Consider the following 20891-nt stretch of genomic DNA (forward strand, 5'->3'; position numbering starts at 1 on the left):
AAAAATAATAATAAATTGATCCTGGAATAAAGGTTCCTGGACCGAATTGAAATACTTTACAGATAAAGAGGTTCTTTACGGTCCAGAACCCATTTACGCTTGCTGATTTTCTCTCCTGGACCGGAATTGAATTTATTTAAAATTCCTGGAACTTTAACAAACCCTGCTCAGAGGTAGAGAAATGACACGATATGCCAGAGTCCTGGTCGAGCCTGCACTTTTTGCTGAAAATTTCTGCAAATAACCTTGTTCATGGTTCGAACCTACGACCCCTGGTATTGTGGAGAGGGGACCAGTTCGGTCATGCTCACTTGTATGTCTGCCGTTTTTGGTGTTGTCAAGACGTACCGCACGAGATTCCAAGTTTCAACCTCGCTTCATACTTTACTTAGAATTCGATTACGCTAATTTTTCGGTTCAACCACCCTTTCCCGTGATGTAACCGCAAATGAATCTTAACCGTGTATTTGTTTTTAATTGTGCGCATCGGATGTTTATTTTTGCAATAGTAAGTTATTGTAACGGTGAGACATCAGTCACAGTGTGCGAGACTGGAAGCTATAGCAGTCGGTGGCCGTATTAACAGCTTTGAAACGAGTTACACCTTGATGAGTCTCCACTCACAGTACATGATTCTCTTTATGCTGCTGATGACAACTCAAGGTTGCACCTATTCGTCTTCCCTATTTCTAGTGCTCCACGCGGCTATAGACTCAACGGCACACCTTGTTTGTCTAGCTAGAAACCTTGTGGAAGTTATCCGACTGTGGAACAAATAATAGTCAACCACGTGTTGACATTCATTTGTTACAGGGCACCTTGAACCAGCAATGATGGTGGCCTGATATAACCTGTGTGATATTTTCTTTTCTGTCTTACTGTAACTGCAGTGATCTAGCGGTTAGGTTCTCTTGGTTGCTTGATTTACTTTATTTTCCTTCGTTTTTCTGACATTTTTGGCTAATCGCGAAGATGAGGATGAATGGTGATAAGATGAAACTCTGATAGGACGATAACAAACATATGACCTGCACAGGCCCCACAAAGAATATAAATCCAGGCGCTAGAGCCCCTGTAGTCTCCAAAATGATGTACGTTGGTATCGCCTAAGAACGCGAGACAATTCTGGCCATTTCTTTTTAGGCACCCTGTACAGAATGTTGACATGCAGTTTCAAGGAAGCTATTGTTTTGTTAAGTAGCTTATTCAGGTCCACCCATTTCGGAAAAACCATAAAATCACGACAGACAGAAGCATATCATCTTGATAAAAGAAGTAGGAAAAGACGTTTAATTTAGGAGCCTTAAGACTAACCTACATTAGACGCACTGGCAACTTCAGCAACTTTCCATCATTAAGGAAGTGCGTGCAGCGCAGTGCGAAGAAAATTGCGTGAGAACACACTTCCAATTAATTCCCTCATTCAGAGCTAATCCCCTGTCGCACACAGTACAGATTTGCTATCACCTGAAGATTGTAGGTACGTCGATTTTCACGTGCCGTTGCCTCTGAACCAGAAATCCTGTTTACATTGTCCACACCATGCTTTTCAACACTACTTCTGTGTTGCAAAGCACCATCTTTAGCACCGGGAGACGTTCGAGTTAGTCAACAATGACAGGGGTGTGATTTATCTATCTCCCCCCCCCCCTCTAAGGAGGGGGATTCAAGTATTTTTTTGTTCATTCTAAACTTTTGCTTTCGTACTTACGGAAGGCAGACCGTGTAATTAGTTTATGCTATATTAGTATTATTATTGTTGCATTTTTCCATTTGTTTCTGTCGTATGCTATGCCCTCATTTCTCGCTTTCGCAATTCACATCTTTACCAGTTTCTTTGATCTACTTAATCCTAGGCTTACCAATGTGTTTTTGTTTCCTTTCTGCTCTTCGTTCAGTTGCCGTGTTCATTATTCATTCATGTCTGAGGACATGGCTTACAATCCTGCCTCTTCTTTTAACGATCTATTTCTTCATGATTCTCTTGCTATGTGAGTGTCTCTGGACATCTTCGCTTACTATCGTGTCTATCCATTCGACATTCTCTGGTAGGTACTACCTTTGAAAGAAACTCTTCTATACTGAACGTAACTCCAATTGGCGGCTGGGAATCAGCGATCAGTTGAATTCTCTTCGGCTGAGGTCGGGCATTTTCGAGTCACAAGGTACCGAACGTTGTTCGCGGGACGAAACAAATGAGCGTGAGCTCTTCAGCTTTTACTTCGCAACTGAGTTTGTTGACACCCAACGAGCCACACAGCCCCGTAGATGATTGGGGGACAGAAAAGGCCAGAAATAGCCAAGGTCAGCCGCCAGATGGAGTTGCGTTCAGTATAGTGTATATCCCTTTCAGTTTCAGCTATTGTCCATGTTCCACCTCCATATTAATATTATATGGTGCTGTGTTCGAGACGAATGTCCATTTGAACTTTTCCTTCATCTTCCACCAATCTCTCCCCATAGTAAAGGGCGTCTCAAATAGCGGAGGTATATAAATAGTTGCAGGAGATTTAATCACGGAAATGAATAGTGCGGAGGATGTCATTATCGCTGAGGAGATGGATGGGTTTATGACTTGACGATGACGACCTTTTCTAAGCCAACATTCCTGCAGTCGTCGAGGGACATCCTGATAGCTCGACGTAACATGTCCACATGAATCTGGGCAATATCTAAGGACGCACATAAAATGTCGGTGCTTGGTAGTGCAGGGGAGGGCGGCGAACATCCTAGGGCTCCAAAATACTATTTAGCTAGGGTGCTGTTTGGGTAGGGTTACCAAATCGCTATAAGGGAAAAATAGGACATAATGTCCCAAAATGTAGGACTTTATGTGAAAATGTAGGACACAAAGCATTCGCAATAAATAATATATATTTCTAGATCATGTTAGAAAGTAATTTAAATTGACACTTTTCAGTTGAGAAAAAATATTCCAAACTTGTAATTAGGGATGTGACGAAGCTGAAAATTTACCGATGCCGATGTACTCACCGATAATTTTTGGAACCGATACCGATGCCGATATTTAACCGATTTCGATACATAACATTATTAAACAGAAATGGGATGTTATTTTCTGCATGACAAAAATAAATTTGCTATGTACATTTCTATTGCATATCATATGTATATACATATATATTCTCAAGAGATGCGAATGTATATTTGCATCTACAAAAGGTTATATGAACCTAGAGATTTAACATTAGTACACAAGCAGTTCTTTGAAACACTGAACACTCAATCAATGAATACTGATGCAGCAGGTATGCCCAAGTATTTTCTCAGCACTTGCTTCAGGTTTGAATACTCATTTTTGAATTTCCAATACAACAGCAGATCCTGGTTCAGCAATGTACTGTTTTATTTCCCATTTATAGTTAGGTTGATCCCCTGAATGAGAGTTTGCAATAATTTTATTACAAAAACTTTACATAAATGACGAATCATAAGCAAATTTTCAATAAATCTTATAAAACTAGAATATAAAACTTGTTAGAAGGTAAAACTCTAGTATAATCTGTACCGGTTTAAATATCGGATTTTTGCCGATTCCGATACCGATGCCAATATGTCAATTTCTGCCGATTTTCATACATCTGTAATGGCTTCGGCACATCCCTACTTGTAATCATACTAAACAATGCACCTCTTACTACAAGTTTTGCTGGTACTTCTCAGATGAGCCATATTTTTTTCAAAATTTCAGTTTGTCGAAATATATTTATGAGTTAACTGGACAGCTAAACTCTTTGAATTTATAGAAACCAGTATCAATCTTTTTACAGAACGTGTGGAAAAACTTTGAATCTAATGAGTCCGTTGTGCTGATGGTAATGAAAGCACACTCTCAACATTTGCATTATGACATGTAATGACAAACAGATATTCAGCAATTACTGTAATTTGAAATGGTTCCAGAAGTTTCATCTCTGGTAGTTTATACGTAGTTCAATAACTTTTTTCTCTATACCACCTGCTTTACAATGAAAATATTGAATGAGAATGGGGAACACTTTGTTCCATCAGTGTAAACCCCAAGACAAGAAATTCCACTAAGGAACTGAACAGTGACGTCATCAGAATGTGGCCCCAAAACTTCGTTCATGCTTACGTTATTCTTCTAGCAGAAACTTTTATTATTCTTTTTGGGCAATGACTGAATCAAAATTAATTTCACTATTGAGTTTGGGAGCGTAGTCCATAGACTTTTAACTTGCATGATTTATCTTTGTTCAACTGAAACACGTATTACCCTAATTAATATAATGTGACGCTCGAAATGTAGGACATCTATGATATTTTTCAAATTGCTCCCGGACGCAGGACATAAGGCTAAAATGTAGGACATGTCCGGGAAAGACCGGACGTCTGGTAACCCTATGTTTGGGTCACTTTCGAAACCCCGTGCCTACGTGCATAATCGTTTCTACTATGTAGAAAGATATATACGGAATAAATGCATTCTTGCTACTGACCTGGAAAAGTCAGGTATTTTTTAAAAAAACTCACTCAAAAACCTGAGAAGGAAAAACCGGGTATTAGAGACTGAAAAATCATATTTCACACTTTTATCCAGCAAGCTTTGTAATTGTAGGTATTTTGTGTAAAACTATTTTATTTGTCCTTCGTTTGTTTTGATCAGAGTTGAATAACCTTCATTCATTTTTATTAGAAAGCAAAGTCTTGGCATTTATATATTTGTATTCTGAAGCATGATAAAATGATTCTAGAGAGTTGTTTCAAAATGTCTGGAAAACCCGGAAACGTCAGGAAATTTAGTGTGGCAAAATGAATGGGACTCTGACATGCTGTGTTTGAAAGAAGAGATATATATTCTTTATCAAAACATGTAAAGGCACTTGGAATTAATAAACTAAGCAAGCTTAGGGATAACACATTTGTAAAGTTGTTTGCGAAAATAATAAACTTCGAGATTGTGCAGTTTCTTTCTCCTCATTCGAAATTTAACTGTTGTGAAGGAAATTTTAGTAGATTTTTCCTCCGATGAAATATTTTTTCTTTGGTTTTATCTTTATCGAGGTTCTTTATCACTCTGATGCAATCAACAATATTTTAGGAGCTTTACGTAAGAAACAAACGTTGCCTGTGCGCGAACAGTGCTGCCACGCTGCGGGCTTCCTTGACATGAAGAAAAACACGGAGAATTCTCCTCTAAACATGCAGCACCATCTAGCGGGTAAACCGTTAACCACGTTGGAAGAAATTCCATCCATACATCTGCTATATAAACATCCACAATTTCAGTTTTTCAGTTCATTGTATGTAGAGCCTGGATTTTTACATAATTACTAGTGTTTGGAAGTAACCAATTGCTTGTAGGAAAGTTACCAGTAACAACTACCTTTTTCGAGAAAATTGCAACTAGTTCCTTCTAAAAGCAAGTGCCTGTAACTGTAACATATTTTACTTTTTGCAGTGGATGTATGTAACGTTATCAACAGTAACGTTTTACAGTTTACTTTACGACACTTAAATTGTTAACTTGAAAATTTGTGACGTGGCAGAAGACCTAAATTTGGCTGTGGCGCCTATATCCGTTGCCAGGATAATCCTCTGTGGAGCTGTGTTGGCCTGTATTTATCCTCGTGTGTGTATCCCTCTATAGCGTCATATTTTAAGATGCAAGGAGATTTTATCCTCGGTAACAGTTTGGTTTAGTTCTTGTTAAGTAATGAATGAATCGGTTTTAAAAATTGAGTGAGGAAGTTTTTAATAGGCATAATTTTATTTCTTGTTAGTTGTCTGTCCTCTATCTTGTTTAGTTAAGGGGCCTATCGTCGTATTGCGTGACAGGCAAAAATAGCCTATGTGCTGATATGCTCCTAATATAAACATCAATCAATCAATCTAACTATGTGTCGTCCCTGGATGCTAAGGTGAAAGAGCTTTCGTGGAATCGCCTAACGCAAGTAAACTAGTCTTACACGCTAAATTTAGAACATCCAGGCGCTGTATTTGAATTTGCCATTTCTAATTGCGCAAGAAGACTTCAGTGTTTTAGGTGGATTGCTGCATTTATTTGAAACCTTTTAGTCGAGAAAATTAAAGTGAATGACCATTCAAGCAAAGCTGACACCTTGTTCCATCATTTAATTTGCTGTAATACTGTGAATATATGACGACTTGCATTACAAACCAGGAACATAAATAAAACCCATATATGTCTTCATTTTACACTTGCCTAATGATTGTGTGTAATAGTTTGTTTGCAAGATATTTTACTGCGGAGAGGAACTGTATTTTATTTAAGAAAATATTGGAAATTTACTTCTTTTCGGATTGCAGTTCCTTTAAGACTTTAAGAAAAGTACCTATATGGATTTGATTAATATGATTTTTCTTTTAGTCTGTACTCACTCGTACGCTCTATACATTTTACTTCTTGCGTTGTTTTTGTGACAACACAGGACGATAAAAAGTTCATTGACTTGGTTTGATTTGATTGTATTTGCTTTATTTTACTTCGCTTCTTGTGCCACTTTTGGCTAATTTGCGAAGATGGGAATGAGTGATGACATTATGAAATTGATGAGTGGACACTCACAAACATCCATGCACAAGCCGGGATTCGAACCTGGGAACCCTGGCGTAGTAGCGCGATGTGCTAACCACTCCGCCACGGGGACCGGCTTTTTTTTTTATTGATTTGGTTTGCAAACATAAACCATTAGGGACACGTCACACAAGCAGTGTCAGGAGGCATCTTAAAGTTACAGGGAAATTGCAAGGCACAGGCTATGATTTTTTGAACCTACATTCCGTTCACGCTCTCCAACATTTAGAACGTCGCAGCCAGTTGCGCAACCACAGGGGGAACCATCGACAGAAATCAATTCTAAGGGGGGGGGGGGGCAAACGTTGACGGCCAAGGACACCTGCAGGGGGCCACAGAGGTGTAATTCTCCCCTCGATAAATGAAAATACATTTCATAAGATTCTCTTGCTCGCTTCGCTCGCAATGCCTGCTTTTCTGACTCGTCAAGTTCAGAGCTGTAGCTAGGTGGCGGCGGGAGTCAGTCATGGGCGCCGAATGATCTAAATGAAAAAAAGTTGTGAAAGAGAGAATGGCTTGGTACCCAGTGATAATATTTGCATCCTATTAGGGGCAAATAGGGGGTGCAAACATTGACGGCCAAGGACACCTGCAGAGGGCACAGGGGAGCAATTGCCCCCCCCCCCCCCACCTCGATTTCGTAAAATTTTCTTGCTCGCTTTGCTCGCAATACCTGCTTTTCTCAGTCAATCAAGTTCAGAGCTGTAGCTAGGTGGCGGCGGGAGTCAGCCATGGACGCTGAGCGATCTAAATGGGAAAAAAATGGAAAAGAGAGAATGTCATGGCACCCTGCGAAATTATTTGCGCCCTATTAAATCAAAATTGTTTTCAGTTTGCAAAAATTGGATCTCAAAATTTTCTTTCTCGATTCGCTCGCAATGGAATTGCTTTCTGTAATGTATTTAAATAGTATGTGTTGTATATATTTATTTATTTATTGCGTCTTGTTTATCATGGCGAAGTTAAGGCCTTGTAGCCTTTTCTACCACTTAACCATAAACTTTTAGTCCTCCGTGGCCCTGCGGTCTAAGGCACCTTGCTTTGGACGGCAGCTACGGGACGGCATGGGTTCGACTCCGGTAATTTTCGGCCTGTGTATATGGCTGGTGACAACCCACCATCGTGAGGAAATTGGAGAGCTTCAAATGAGTAAGCGTAATCCGACTATTCCAATACTGGTTGAAGATCTCCACGCTTAGAGGTGATGAAGAAAGCGTGGGAGAGAGACTGGCAGCCGGTAGGTAACCCAAGGCCCTTCATGGGCTGTTACGCACAGGGTTAAAAAAAAAAACATAAACTTTCAATACGTACACAATTTAGTGCTAGCATGTTGCATATGCATTTTCTTATTTTATATCGCTCCATGTTGCATATGTGTAAAACATGTCTTGTACATTAAAGTTATACATGTTATGTATAAAAAGAATTTTCTTCGGAATGAATTTATCATTCATTTTCTGCCATTGAAAAATACCGTTTGTGTGCTTGTTTTCCATTATTAGCTAATGTGAAACTGAAAGTGTTGAAAAAATATTTCAAATTGTTTGTTCCAACACAATGCTTTAGCACAGACTTCTACTCCCTGTTTACGTAATTTATGAGGATAATAACGTATTTGAAACTACTACTATCGCTAGTAGTTTATTCTGGTACTTGCCCCTCCCCCCCCCCCCGACACAAATTCGTGGTTGCGCCTCTGGTCGCAGAGCATAGCCAGAACGTCCGACAGAACACGTCATAGCAAAAGTCAGTCCGAAACCGGATCATACCTTACCCGGGATTCATACCTGAGCTACTGGTCTGAACTCTTCAGAGGGTCCGTGGTTAGCACATCGCGCTGCGACGCCAAGGGTCCCGGGTTCGAATCCCGGTCGGGCTTGGTTGTTTGTGAATGTCCATTCATCAATTTCATCATTTCATCACTCATCCCCATCTTCGCAAATTAGCCAAAAAGGCACAAAACGCGAAGTAAAATAAACTAAATCACACACACATCTTCAGAGGGTCCAGTCGGAAGGCACACTAGAGACATCTTACGAAAGGCAACGAATGTATCTTCACGACTGTAGCATTTAGTTCCACACACTCGCCGGTAGGTGGCAGGCGATGAGCAAAACTGAGTTGGTTAATTTTCCCTGTAGCGTACGCAGGAGCGGAAAGTGGGATTTATACTATGCATTCACTGTCCATTGTAAGAACGAAGTCGATGCAAACAAATTCACATGACTCGTGAGAAATCTTATTGGTTGTTTCAGTGGTAGCTGTTCAGGAATAATGCTCGTAAGAATATAGTGCATCTGATAAAACAGTTCCACTCATCGTAGCTGCTATTTTGGAATTGTGCGACCTTATGTTACCAGCTGTACAGCTTCGACCAGTATATTCATGAGCAAAACAACACCCGAACTATCAAATGGGAAATGGACTATTTCTTAGAAGTCACGTAGTTGTGGTTACATTAATTTCGTTCTTGCATTGGATGGAGAATAGTATGCACTTCATTTGAGATGTTTCTCACCTTCGCGCCTGAAATTTGCAGAATTCCTTCATTTTAACACAGAGCAATTTCCGTGAATATATTAGAATCTTCTGTCATACATGGACGTCGCCAGAATTGTTTGTAGGATAGGGGTCAGGCCATTGATAAAACTTGATTAGTAGAAAGATTAGTAACAATGATTATTATGCAATAATAACTATAGTAAACTAATAAAACACTTTTATTATATTATATTATTATTATAAATTATCAGTTATTACAAATGAGAGTAACTTTGGTACTCGATCCATCAGATGACCGAATATCCAGCACGATAGTTTTCCATTATTGCTTTACCTTCCGTACAGTTAATGTAGTGAAATTCATAGTTATTGTATTGTGTAATTAACTTTTACACACCTCATTCAAGAACTGGCTTTGAAATTTAGGAGGAAATTTTTCTCATAAAGCTTATATTGTCACCTCCCGCCAAACCGTAATTTTTTGAATTTTATAAACTGTGAACTTGTTTATTCTTCGGATTAAATGGTATAATGTACTAATATAATCTAGTTCCTGTATTTTACACTCAATGTTGTCGATCTAATGCAGTTTTTCCTTTGGTTATTCTGTTGGAATAATAACTAAATGAACTTTATTTTTATTTTTGTTATTAGCAACGAAAATAAAAAGCTACCTTCTCTTGCGACTTGAAATGATCGATACCAATTTCGAATTCTTTGCGATGATTTGCCCTGCGTAGTAAATTAAAATACTTGGTCACCAACACCATTTTTTCTTGTTGTTGTTATTCCCAATAAACATTTCTTTCTTCCTGTTCATGTCCGACGTCGAACAGTCTCCTTACCCCGTCTCTGTCCAAGTGGTCTTCAGCGTATATGGATTTATTTGTGGTAAAATAGTCTCTGATTTCCAGTACTGCTTAGAGGTATGGTCACCGGCAAAAAAAAACGGGACACCTATATCCTGAAATGCTCGCTTTCCTGCAAGGCCTTATGTGTGTTGCCTAATTAACGCAACGGTAGAAGTTGCCATTGAAAATTTGCTATTATAATCCACTTATCGCCGTAGATAGGCAACACACATAACGCCTGTACAGATATCCGTCAATATTATACCGCATGAAATAAGAAGCAGAGTGATGATTATACCAAATGAGGCCTTAAAAAAGATCGCTTCGCGGCCTTGTAGCAGACGACAATATGGTGGTGTGTCTGCGAGAACCAATCAGGTCTGCGAATGAGCGAGCCCGGTTGCCACAGCTACCTCGTTGCACCCTTCTGGAAGGGGAGTGACCTCTGCCTCTTGCTACCTCGGCCTGTTTGTTCGGCTGAGGAGCAGATGACACGAGAGTATCGGCAACAGTGTGCGAGCGACGTCTGCTGTTAGCCCGCGAAGTGCTCTTTCTAAGGCCTCCTGCAGTTTGGGCGGATTTCTAAAAATGGGTGGAAGAGGGTTTTTGTTTTTATGAAAGTGTAGAAAAAAGTGTTGTTATCGGAATAGGTTAGCTTTTATTAAAAGACTTGAACATTTTGTTTTCATTCCGACATATTGAAAAGCCGATCTCGGCGGCTAAGTGACAGCGCTACAACATCCGGGGTCTTGGGTTCGAAACTTGGCTTGGTCATGGGTGTTCTTTGAGTTTCTTCATCAATTTCATCCTATCACTAATTCTCATCGTTGTGATTAGTCAAAAGTTGCAGAAGAACGATGCTAAATAGCCGAAACCAAATCAAAATTTTGGAATGTAAGGTTTTATTGTAAAATGTTGTAAAACGACTTATTAATCCAAAAGATAAAAAAATTGTTTCTATTTCATAAAAGATGAACATTTGTTTCTATTCTACCCCCAAAAGTTAAAATTTTGTTTCATAATAAAACGTTTAAAAATATTTGAGAATATACTTTTGGTTTTAAAAGGTTCTTATTCCAATGTTTTTTATTTCAAAGTTTTTCTTATTGAAAATTTTATTAAGGTTGAACAGCTGTAAGATGAATTATTTCAAGGCCTATCGGTCTGTTAAATAATGATATCGTGAGTCTTTAACACGTGTCGCAGTAGCAAATGAATAAACCAACATTTTAACGTAGAATTTCTATAGCAGATTCATTATAATATTCATTAATTGACACGATGCCTTCACTTTAGAATGATATATAGGGCGAGTGGATTATTATTCACTTGCCTGAAATCTGATTTTCAAGGAGCTGCACTTTGGTGGAGACACCTGCACGTAGCAGTGATTTACGTCCTTCCTACCTGCTTGACCTGATATATTTGTTTGCCTCCGTAGGTGGATTTGCCCCTAATAAGGCTTCGCTGATTAGTCGACGCAAATAGGACCGCTCTTTCTTTCATGTGTCCCCTTGCAGCGGGATGCCTTCATTTCGGATGTCCAAACAAGCCATTTGGCAAATTCTGATTATGGTGGTCAAGCGCGTTAACTGGTTGACTTCCGAGGTGTCGTGCCATTTGCACCGAGAGTTCTTATCGGTTCATTTCCGCCGTGACATATGTCAAGACCTTCCTTGGCTGGTTTTCCCACAATCCAGTGTGTCATCACCGCCGCGCGCACGTGTGTTTATGACGTTGCACAGCTGTGTTGACACTGAAATGTTAAACCTATCCAGAGAGTCAAATATGACTTTTCTTTGCTTATTTCAAAAGACGTTACACAGGATTAATTGTATCAATTTTATTCCACAACACAAAATACGTAAATCAGTCTATTAACTATTAATCATTTATACACTACATAAAATCGTTTAAAAAACATTGTAAATACAGTATTGTTAAAATATTGCAAGCATTCTACAAGTACACTTTGGAAGCAACATAAATGTGCCAGTCTATTACACTTAATTATTATACACTACATAAAATCGTCAAAATATTATAAATAGTGTTATATACTACGTATATGTATACTTTGGAAGCAACATAAATATGCCAGTCTGTTACACTTGGCATGGATGTTTGTGAGTGTCCATTCATCATATCATCATTCATCCCCATCTTCGCTATTAGCAAAAGGTGGCATATGAAGCGACGTAAAGTAAAGCAAATCAATCTTCTTCTTTCAGGATTCGAATCCCAGCATGGTCGTGGATATTGTTTGTGAGTGTCCCTTCGTCAATTTCATCATATAATCACTCTTCCTTGGTGCGTAAGGGGTGGCCTTCCACGTACCAAATGTCAACCTCCCTTCCGGGCAGTACACCCTGGACTGCATTTTGCAGACTAACGAGGTTCTGGCGCTTGGACATGCAGTCAGTATAATCCTTTGTGGGACTTAGTTGCGTCATGCCTATATGTTTATGATTGTCCGTTCATCCATCTCATTTGATCACCATTCATTCTCATCGTCGCGATTAGCCAATTGTGGCAGAATAGCGACGCTAAATAACAAAAATACAAATAAAATACTAGCTAACAACTCATCGTGCTATGTTTCGAGTCGCCAGCACCATCGAAGGTTCCATGTTCGAGTCCCTACATGGGCGTTCTTTGCTTAACTGATTAGTTAATTTAGTATATTTTACTTCGCTTCTCTGTGAATTTTGTGTCACGACGATATCGAATGAATGGTGATAAAATTCGACAGGTTCGTAGCTAGAATTAATCTCCAGGGGGGGGGGCTCATGGGTTATCAGGGGGAGCTTTGTAAACCAATTCCATTTTTTAAAAAAATTAACAGTATTAAATGAAGGTAAATTATGTGTGGGGGGAGCGGTCATTACGTTACATAAATTTTATAAATATCTCACAATGTACTACAATTTTCTACATCTTTTAAAATATCTCTTGAAGTGCTAATTTACTGGTACTGAAATCATCCCTTTCACACTCCATACTGCTTTAGATGATACAGATATTTATATCACACAAAAAATGCACAATATTCAGATACAGATATTTATATCACACAAGAAAATGCACAATATTCAGATACAGATATTTATATCACACAAGAAAATGCACAATATTCAATCACTGTGCCTGCAGTACATTCCACCCCCTGCCGAAGCAATGACACTCCCCTTCGTTCCCAAAACTTGGGAGCTGTTGACCTTTGATGCAGATGCGAAGGAAATTTGCATGATGACATAAAAGTCACAGATTTCTGTCTAAATGGAGGCCGCAGCAGGGACAGTGAAGGTACAGATAAAGAAGCTTCGGCATGAAAGAACTTCAAAAGTCTAGATATCTTCTAAATACTTGCAGTTACTTAGGCTTCAGCTCATAAACAAGATGAGCGAATGTAATACTAATAGCTGCTGTTCATGTTCTGTGTATTTATCCTTAAAGTTGTGAGCTGTCTAAATTTTCACTCTTCACTGCAAACAAATGATCCAAAATAGTTTTAACTAATGTCAAGGGGGGGCTGATGACAGTGCCGGGGGGGGGGGGCTCAGTCTGCCTGCCTACGGGCTTGAAATGAGATGGATAAAGTAGTGACAAGAAGAAACATTTATGGACGACACAACACGAGCCTCACAGCCTGTGTGTCCAAACGCCATAGCCTCGTTAGTCTGTCAAATGCAGTCCAGGGTGTACTATGTAGAAGAAAGGTTGACATTTGGGGACCTTCACGAAAGATCACCCCTTACAAGCCGTTTCTTTGCGATTGTTTTATCAGTTTCACGTAATCATTCATTCATGTCGTCGCGACAAGGAGTATTTAGGGGGGTTTGCCCCCCCCTTTAGACTTACCAAGTACTAAAATTAGATAATAAAAAACGTACTTATTTAGTGTATATTGTAACGTTCCCCGGTTTATTCTCAATGGATCTACTTACTTTTATTCCTCTACGGCGAGCATGAGACTTATCAGCCTACTATGAAGCCCTCAGGTTGTAGGAAAACAGATACGGGTATGTTTACGTAAACCTTACTAACTCTCGCACACCAAAAATATAATTAGATGTCAGTTAATGTTAATATATTACACTCGCACTAGCAATTAAACTCCTTATTGCAAACAAAATTGTATTAAGATCATAATTGTTCTTGATACACAAATTAACACATTCACATTTCCAAAATCACTTCCGTCATCCAGCAACATTTATAATATCTCTCACATAACAACCCACAATCAAATGTTTTAAGGTTAGTCCATAACCATAACAGACTACCCAATTGAACAAAACAAATTATGTCATCATAGACATTTAACATATTAAATACTACAATAAGTGGTTGCGTATTAATATGTTGCTAATCGAGGGTTACTTATTTCCGCCAAATTTACTGAAAGGCAAGGATTAGATTGGGATCATACTGCTTTGAATGACAGTACAAGGAAGATTGATTGATTGATTTGCTTTATTTTACTTCGCTTCTTGAGCCACTTTTCGCTAATTTGCGAAGATTGAGATGAGTGATGATGTGATGAAATTGATGAATGGACACTCACAAAATCCATGCCCAGGCCAGGATTCGAACCCGGAATATTAATCAGGAACTTTTCATTTCCTCAACTGCATCTAATATCGTCCTTTGTTATTCCATAAATATTAAACTCTGTCTTTTTAATATTAATTTTAATTCCCTTGCCTGGACAGCTGTTTCTATACAAATTTTGGCGATCTTAACTGCATGTAAAAAGAATAAGTGCTTTTATATATCTGTTCTTACATCTCTTTATGTGATAACAATATAATATTAACTAATTTACATATTCTTATTTATTATTATTATTTCTGAGACACTTGGTTTGGACTCCCCCCGATATATGGCAGAAAATCGCCCCAAGGTAAGACAAAATAGGAAGTACGCGCCGTAAACGCAGGTCCAATCTATTTGTAACTTGAACGAGACCTGAAAACGGGACAGAATTCTTAATTTATTTATTGACACGGTAAGGAGATGCTGGCTATCACAGCAATTGCCGGAAAGCGAACTTTCTCTCAATAAAACGGAGAAGACTTGTTGTGATTGCCAGCGTATGTGTTGTGAGGATCACGGGGGTTGCATACGGGCCAGAAATATCATTGTTTGCTGGGCACTGCCTGTCGTGTCGTGGTCGTCGCCCGTGGCGGGAGGTGTGCATCCCAACAAGGAAGATTTCTCCGGAGTGAAGGAACGGCTTGTGTTTTTTTCGGGGTGTGTTGCCATCAAAACACTTGTTTACCTTGGGATTCTTCGCGGATCGTGATTTGTTAAGCGGCCCCGCGTGGGCGGAACCCACCCATATCTTCTTTTCTAAAGATTCTCCTAATATTTCCGGATTCGCCAATTCGTGTCAAGCCATCGGTAAGCCAAACATGTTTGCGGCGGAGACGTTCGATTGGAAATGGCTTTTTGGAGACCCTTGAACAAGAAGTCTCGTCACAGAAGTAAAGTTAAACTCTTTACGCGAATAAAATCGTGGGCAGTGGAAGGAATTTCGAATGAGTGTAGACCTACCTCTACAAATGTTGGTGTAAAGAAACTATAATAATAAGTTTGTTTTAGTGCAATATTCAACATACACTTCAGCACTAAGTCATATAACAAGTCTAAAATTACAGACACGTGTAAATATAAAATAATATAGTAAGAGCAACAAAATATTTTATCATACACAGAAAAAACTAATCTGTTTGAATTACCAAGACATGTTTGGTAAGCAAAACCAAATATTTGATGACTTTTACCAAACTTGGTAATTTTGACCAATTTTTTTGTTGACGAAACATATGTGCACAATCACTAAAATACTTTGTTTCTATTGAACAATGATTTGTTTGTCACCTATATGAACAAATGTTTGGTTATTGCAAACACACCTTTTGCTCTGTGTACATTCCAAATCATAGTTTTCAACAAGATCTGCTGTTGGACCATTAACCAAGTACAAATACCTTAGAACTGGTTTGTTTATCATTGGTATTTTATAAGTTATATTCCTTAAGAAATATTCACTGTCTGTTTGCAAAGACAATACCTGTAACGTAGATAGATATAACTGTGTTAAACATTCCAGGCAGGGGTAGAAAAAACTTAAAATAATTCAGGCGCCAGCCCCCTCTTTTATCTTCAAAACGTGGTCTAGAAAATCCATGAACCCAACTAACATAAAGCTACACATTTTGAAATATCTTAAAACATTTAATTTATTAATTAATACAATATTGGATTGAAAGTAATTGATTCATGCGCAGAAGTGAACTTCCAAAAGAATGTCCTACCGGTAACTGCACGAATGACTATAGTATGCTTTCTAATATATGATCGACTCTTCCATTTCACTGCAGATTTTAAAACTCTGCTAGCAACAGTGGAAAATGTGCAATGGCATGTTTATTATTCTGATTTAAAGATACAAGTGATACAGAAAACGCACAAACATTAACAAACATTACCAAGCACATGCTGTGCTCGTTATTTAAAAAGAAAGGTAATGGAAATTTCCATAAGCAACCTCAAAATATTCGAAAATTCAGGCGCCTTCGCAACCGGGCGCCGTGTATTTTTCTACCCCTGCTCTAGGCATACATAAGAATTTTTTTTTTAAATTTCATAAATTGCGAAGTAAGAAAGATTTTCTGTACAGATTCAAATTTATCAGTGCAGAGGCGTCTCCTGAATGCATGCGGTAAATGCTGCGCATGCGTCAATTGTGGGAAAAAAGACAGCTTGCTCTGCGACGACATTAATGAGCATTTCTACATTCTAATTTCTTCATATGGAAGAAGTATTTATTTTACACGATAGCGCTCAACTAAGATTATATTACATTTCTTGGATCTGAAGTGACGCATGCGTCAATTGTGGGAAAAGGATTACTACTTTCTTTCACTTCAGATACAAGAAATGTAATATAATCTTAGTTGAGCGCTCTCGTGTAAAATAAATACTTCTCCTATATGAAGAAATTAGAATGTAGAAATGCTCATTAATGTCACAGAGCAATCTGTCCTTTTTCCCACAATTGGCGCATGCACAGAATGCGTTCAGGAGACGCCTCTGGTTATATGTAAAGGTACTCCGTTGCCATCCACTAAAGACATTTAACTACAACAAGGATTGTTTCGTCCTGTCAAAGAAACTCCCCACTTGTGAATTCATCAAGTAACGCAAAGTAAATAAATGCCGTTGCAATTGCTCATGAAATTTCGGTAACCCGTTACTAACTCAAGTACCGAAAATGCAACGTCCTGCTTGCGTTCCGTTTCTCTCCAAGTTCAGTCTTGGCGCAGTATCGCTTGTACTACGTTTTGCGATAGAAAAAGTAAATGTCCGTGGCAACACTGAAAATGCGACTCCTGGCTGCATATACACAGGATACAAAATTGCATTTTTCGAGGGCATGTGGTGTCGGGACGAGACCTTGACGAGCAAAATTTTGCAAAGTTTGTTTGTATGTACGTCCAATATGTAATTTTGGGTTTTCTAAATCTTTGGGGGTGGGGATTCGGACACCCGTAACTCCCCATCCTTCCGTCTAAATACGTCCTTGATCAGGAAATGGATCACATGTACTTAAATCTGAGAACGATCAAAACTAGCTACAATCGCGACACAAACAAAGATGGGAATGAATTTTGATTACACATGTGGTAGGAGAAAATGAGAAACATAAGTTTAAATGGGCGGATAAAGAGGACGATAGACAGTAGAATAGTATTTTATTTTTCGGTATTTTGATATTTAGACATTTTGGTTACGTCATCGGCAGTAAAAATGAGACTCCTATATTCTGAAATACTGGCTTCTATTCCAGGCGTTGTGTGTGTTGCCTAACACTAGGCGATAAGTGGATTTTAGTAGCTAATTTTCAATGACAACTTCCACCACCGCCGTCGAGTTAGGCAACTGTACATACAGAAAAGAAAATCCATCAGTTGAAACCAAGAAATGCATAAAGTCTGTAGCTCACACAAAATATTGAAGTGCATCATCGAGAAAGATGCAGGTAGCTGCATAGGAACTGATGCATAAAAGTGCATCTCGACACGAAGGTATGCATCATATGGTGTTACTTTACGATATGCAAAAAATGCATAAAACTGTAAACCAGATTCTTCGCAGAGGCCATAACGCACACTTTAGTGCATCAATAGATGCGTTTGTGGTGCATCAATAGATATGATGCATTTAGTTTTCTGTGTGTATTGAATATTTGGATTTTTCGGAATCTCGTTTTTTTCACCTTCCGTTATTTTTGCACTCCTATGCTTTGTTTGTATGTGTATAATGCGGCAAAATGTTGTTATTAACCAATGAAACTAGAAAGTATGTTCATATTTGTAAACAATCTTGCGTGAAACGATAAAAACTACAATTAAACTAACATACCAAATCGGAAATGCCTTTTGATATTACATCATCAGATTTCCAAACGTCAATACATACGGTGTGAGAGGAAAACTTGCGCAAAATTTAATGTAATTGAAACATACTGTTCGAGTTGCTTCACAATTTGTCTCGCGTTTTCATCTTAGTTGTACCTGAATGCTCGCAGTGGACTTGAAATGGTAATTAATAAGTACAGTGTAAAGATAATTAGCGTTGTTAATACAGGTGTGACGGCGGTAACTTCACGTGTTGGGCGGGAAAGTGGGCTGGGCTTGAGCGTGTGTGGTTCCGGCGAAGATAGCCGAAGAAGACCGAGGAGATCCGAACGGTACGTGACAGAAGGGTTGGACCTCTCATCTCTCTCAGTGGCGCGGAAATGACAGAGAAGAGGAGAGGTGTCTTTTCTCGTTCTTCTTGACAGATTCGAAGTGCGTTCGGTCTCCCAAGCTAAGCGCTCGTTACATATGGCAGCAACATGTAAGGTGCTACCTTGTCGTGTGATATTACAGGCCGCGGTTCCGAAAACGTTCAGTGTCAGTGATGTACAGTTGTGGTCGCTTAAATTCCCGGTGTGACTCCTCCCCTCGCGTACAGGGTTGGCGCGCTGCTGCCAAATTTATCTGCAAAGTAGCCTATTCTGGCGTTGCAACCCTTATACTCTGTGGAATTCTTCTCGAAGCGCATAGTTTTAACATTGTTGTGAGTGATATTGTGCGTTAGTGTTGAGAGAACATGTTGGGATCTTTCGAGAACTCCCTCAGGGGTGGCGACGTGCCGCGCACCCCGAAGAAGAAGCAGCTACATAAGGGATGCTCGGGGGATGCACACGGAAGCGGAATTCAGAAGAGTCGAAAGAGCATCGCTCTCCCAGCGTGCAAACGGAATTGCCTCCTGGACCATCATAATATCTCTGTAGAGACGTGCAGTGATGCTGATAGTGGACAGGAGTCCTTGTCATCGCCGGTGTCTCCATTACCCAATAAGAACTTTCCGGGGGTTGCCGAGACAGAGCATCAACTCAACGGCAATGCACAGTGTAGGTCGCCTTCTAACCGTTCGCTGGTCCGGAGTTCGACTCCAGACTCGAGCTCCATCAGCAAGCGTCTCTACCGGACCCCAACCTTGGCCTCGGCGGCGAAGACGCGTCCGGATAAGCTCAATTCGTCCGACGAACTCGACGGTTACGGCGACGCCGTCGAAATATTGAGCAGGAACCTCCGAAACCAAAGAAGGAAGAGTCGACAAGGGTTCCTTTCGGATGCGACGTCCGACGACGAGGAGTCCGTGAACGGGCAAAGGTGCTTCCGGGGCGTCTCCAGAGGACCAGGACGACACTCTTTCAAAGCGCACGTCCAGGTGGCGAGGTGCCACAGCGACAACGAGGTGGTCCGTCGCAGCAAGAAGCACCGAAGCAGGATGACCGTGACGAGAAATGGCGTGTGCGGTGTGCCCCTTGAAATGTCTTCCCTGTGGAAACCCAAGTCGAAGGTGCCTTACAAAGATCTCACCGAGTTGCTCTTCACGAAGATGGAGTTGCTGGAAAAGGTGAGTTTGATGATTCTTTGTGTCTTTTATCTTCGGGCTTTTCCTTTGTCGGTCACTTCTTCACCAACATCTTCCACTTTACTTTCTGGGGTGAAGCACAATGTCGACTATTTCTACATACGTGACGCTGTACCTAGGTAACCCTCTGATGTTCCTAAACCCAAATGTTTACGGCCAGATGTTTATCAAGAATTTTCCATCTGGGTGTGTAAGTTCGTATTTAGTGGTTGTTAGGGTAAAGTTAGAGCCAAAATGACCATAAATTCGGCCTTTGTGAAATATTTCAGGGAGGTGTTGAGGAAATTTTTGGGGTGTGTGTGGATAAATCGCTGTTCACGGCCAAGCAACATAAGCCTTCAAGTATCCACACCCTGGGAACAGCAACCCAGCTTTGCAGATTCCCTTCAGGTCTATCTCTTTATTGCCCTTCCACATTGGTGTTGACTTTTCTACAAGTCTATTACAGTCAAGTTTCCCACCAAGGATCATGTAAACTCTTCTTTTTCTTCATGTACGTGCTGCAAAGCCTCCCCATCGATGTAATTATATAAGGTGATGGATTCTGATTATGAAATTCAGTAGGTCCTCCAGGATAGCGGGGTCCCGGGTTCGAACCTGGTGGATTCACGTACTAGTTCGGATTCCACTTTTAACTGTAGGTCCAGCCTCGATTACCCAATCTGTGCACAAAGTTGACTTAACGGGATTCAGTATTATGCAACACACGTTTCTTTAGGAACTTTTAAGCCCATTTTATTTTGGTACTTTTTAAAAAAGAAACAAAAAACTTCAGAGCCTGCTTTATGTTCCTGTTATGACGTAAGAAACTGTGTTTCAATTCATGTATTGGGGTGTAAGGGACGTTCTTCCACGTAGTACGCCCAATTGTCAATCTCACTTCCACGTAGTACACCCTGAAATGCATTTTGCAGACGAACGAGGCTCTGGCGACTGGCCCTATGGCCAGTATAATTCTGTGT

The 20891-nt window shown here is 39.8% G+C and overlaps 1 protein-coding gene across 3 annotated transcripts in view; it reads left to right on the plus strand.

Annotated features, from left to right (window-relative positions):
* Positions 1-20891, plus strand: part of Mhcl (Myosin heavy chain-like) — a 303279-nt gene that overhangs the window by 58185 nt on the left and 224203 nt on the right. The window contains exon 1 of one of the 3 annotated variants that reach the window (XM_083128455.1): positions 18743-19911. The exons of the other annotated variants lie outside the window; for them this stretch is intronic. Within the exon in view, the coding sequence (XP_082984581.1) occupies positions 19099-19911 (813 nt within the window). The 5' untranslated portion in view covers positions 18743-19098. Of the gene's footprint in view, positions 1-18742; positions 19912-20891 lie in introns of those variants that run through there. 3 annotated transcript variants of the gene reach the window in all.

Source organism: Lepisma saccharinum, chromosome 9 (assembly GCF_977018435.1).
Source record: "Lepisma saccharinum chromosome 9, izLepSacc3.1, whole genome shotgun sequence".
In the NCBI taxonomy this organism is placed as follows: Eukaryota; Metazoa; Arthropoda; class Insecta; order Zygentoma; family Lepismatidae; genus Lepisma; species Lepisma saccharinum.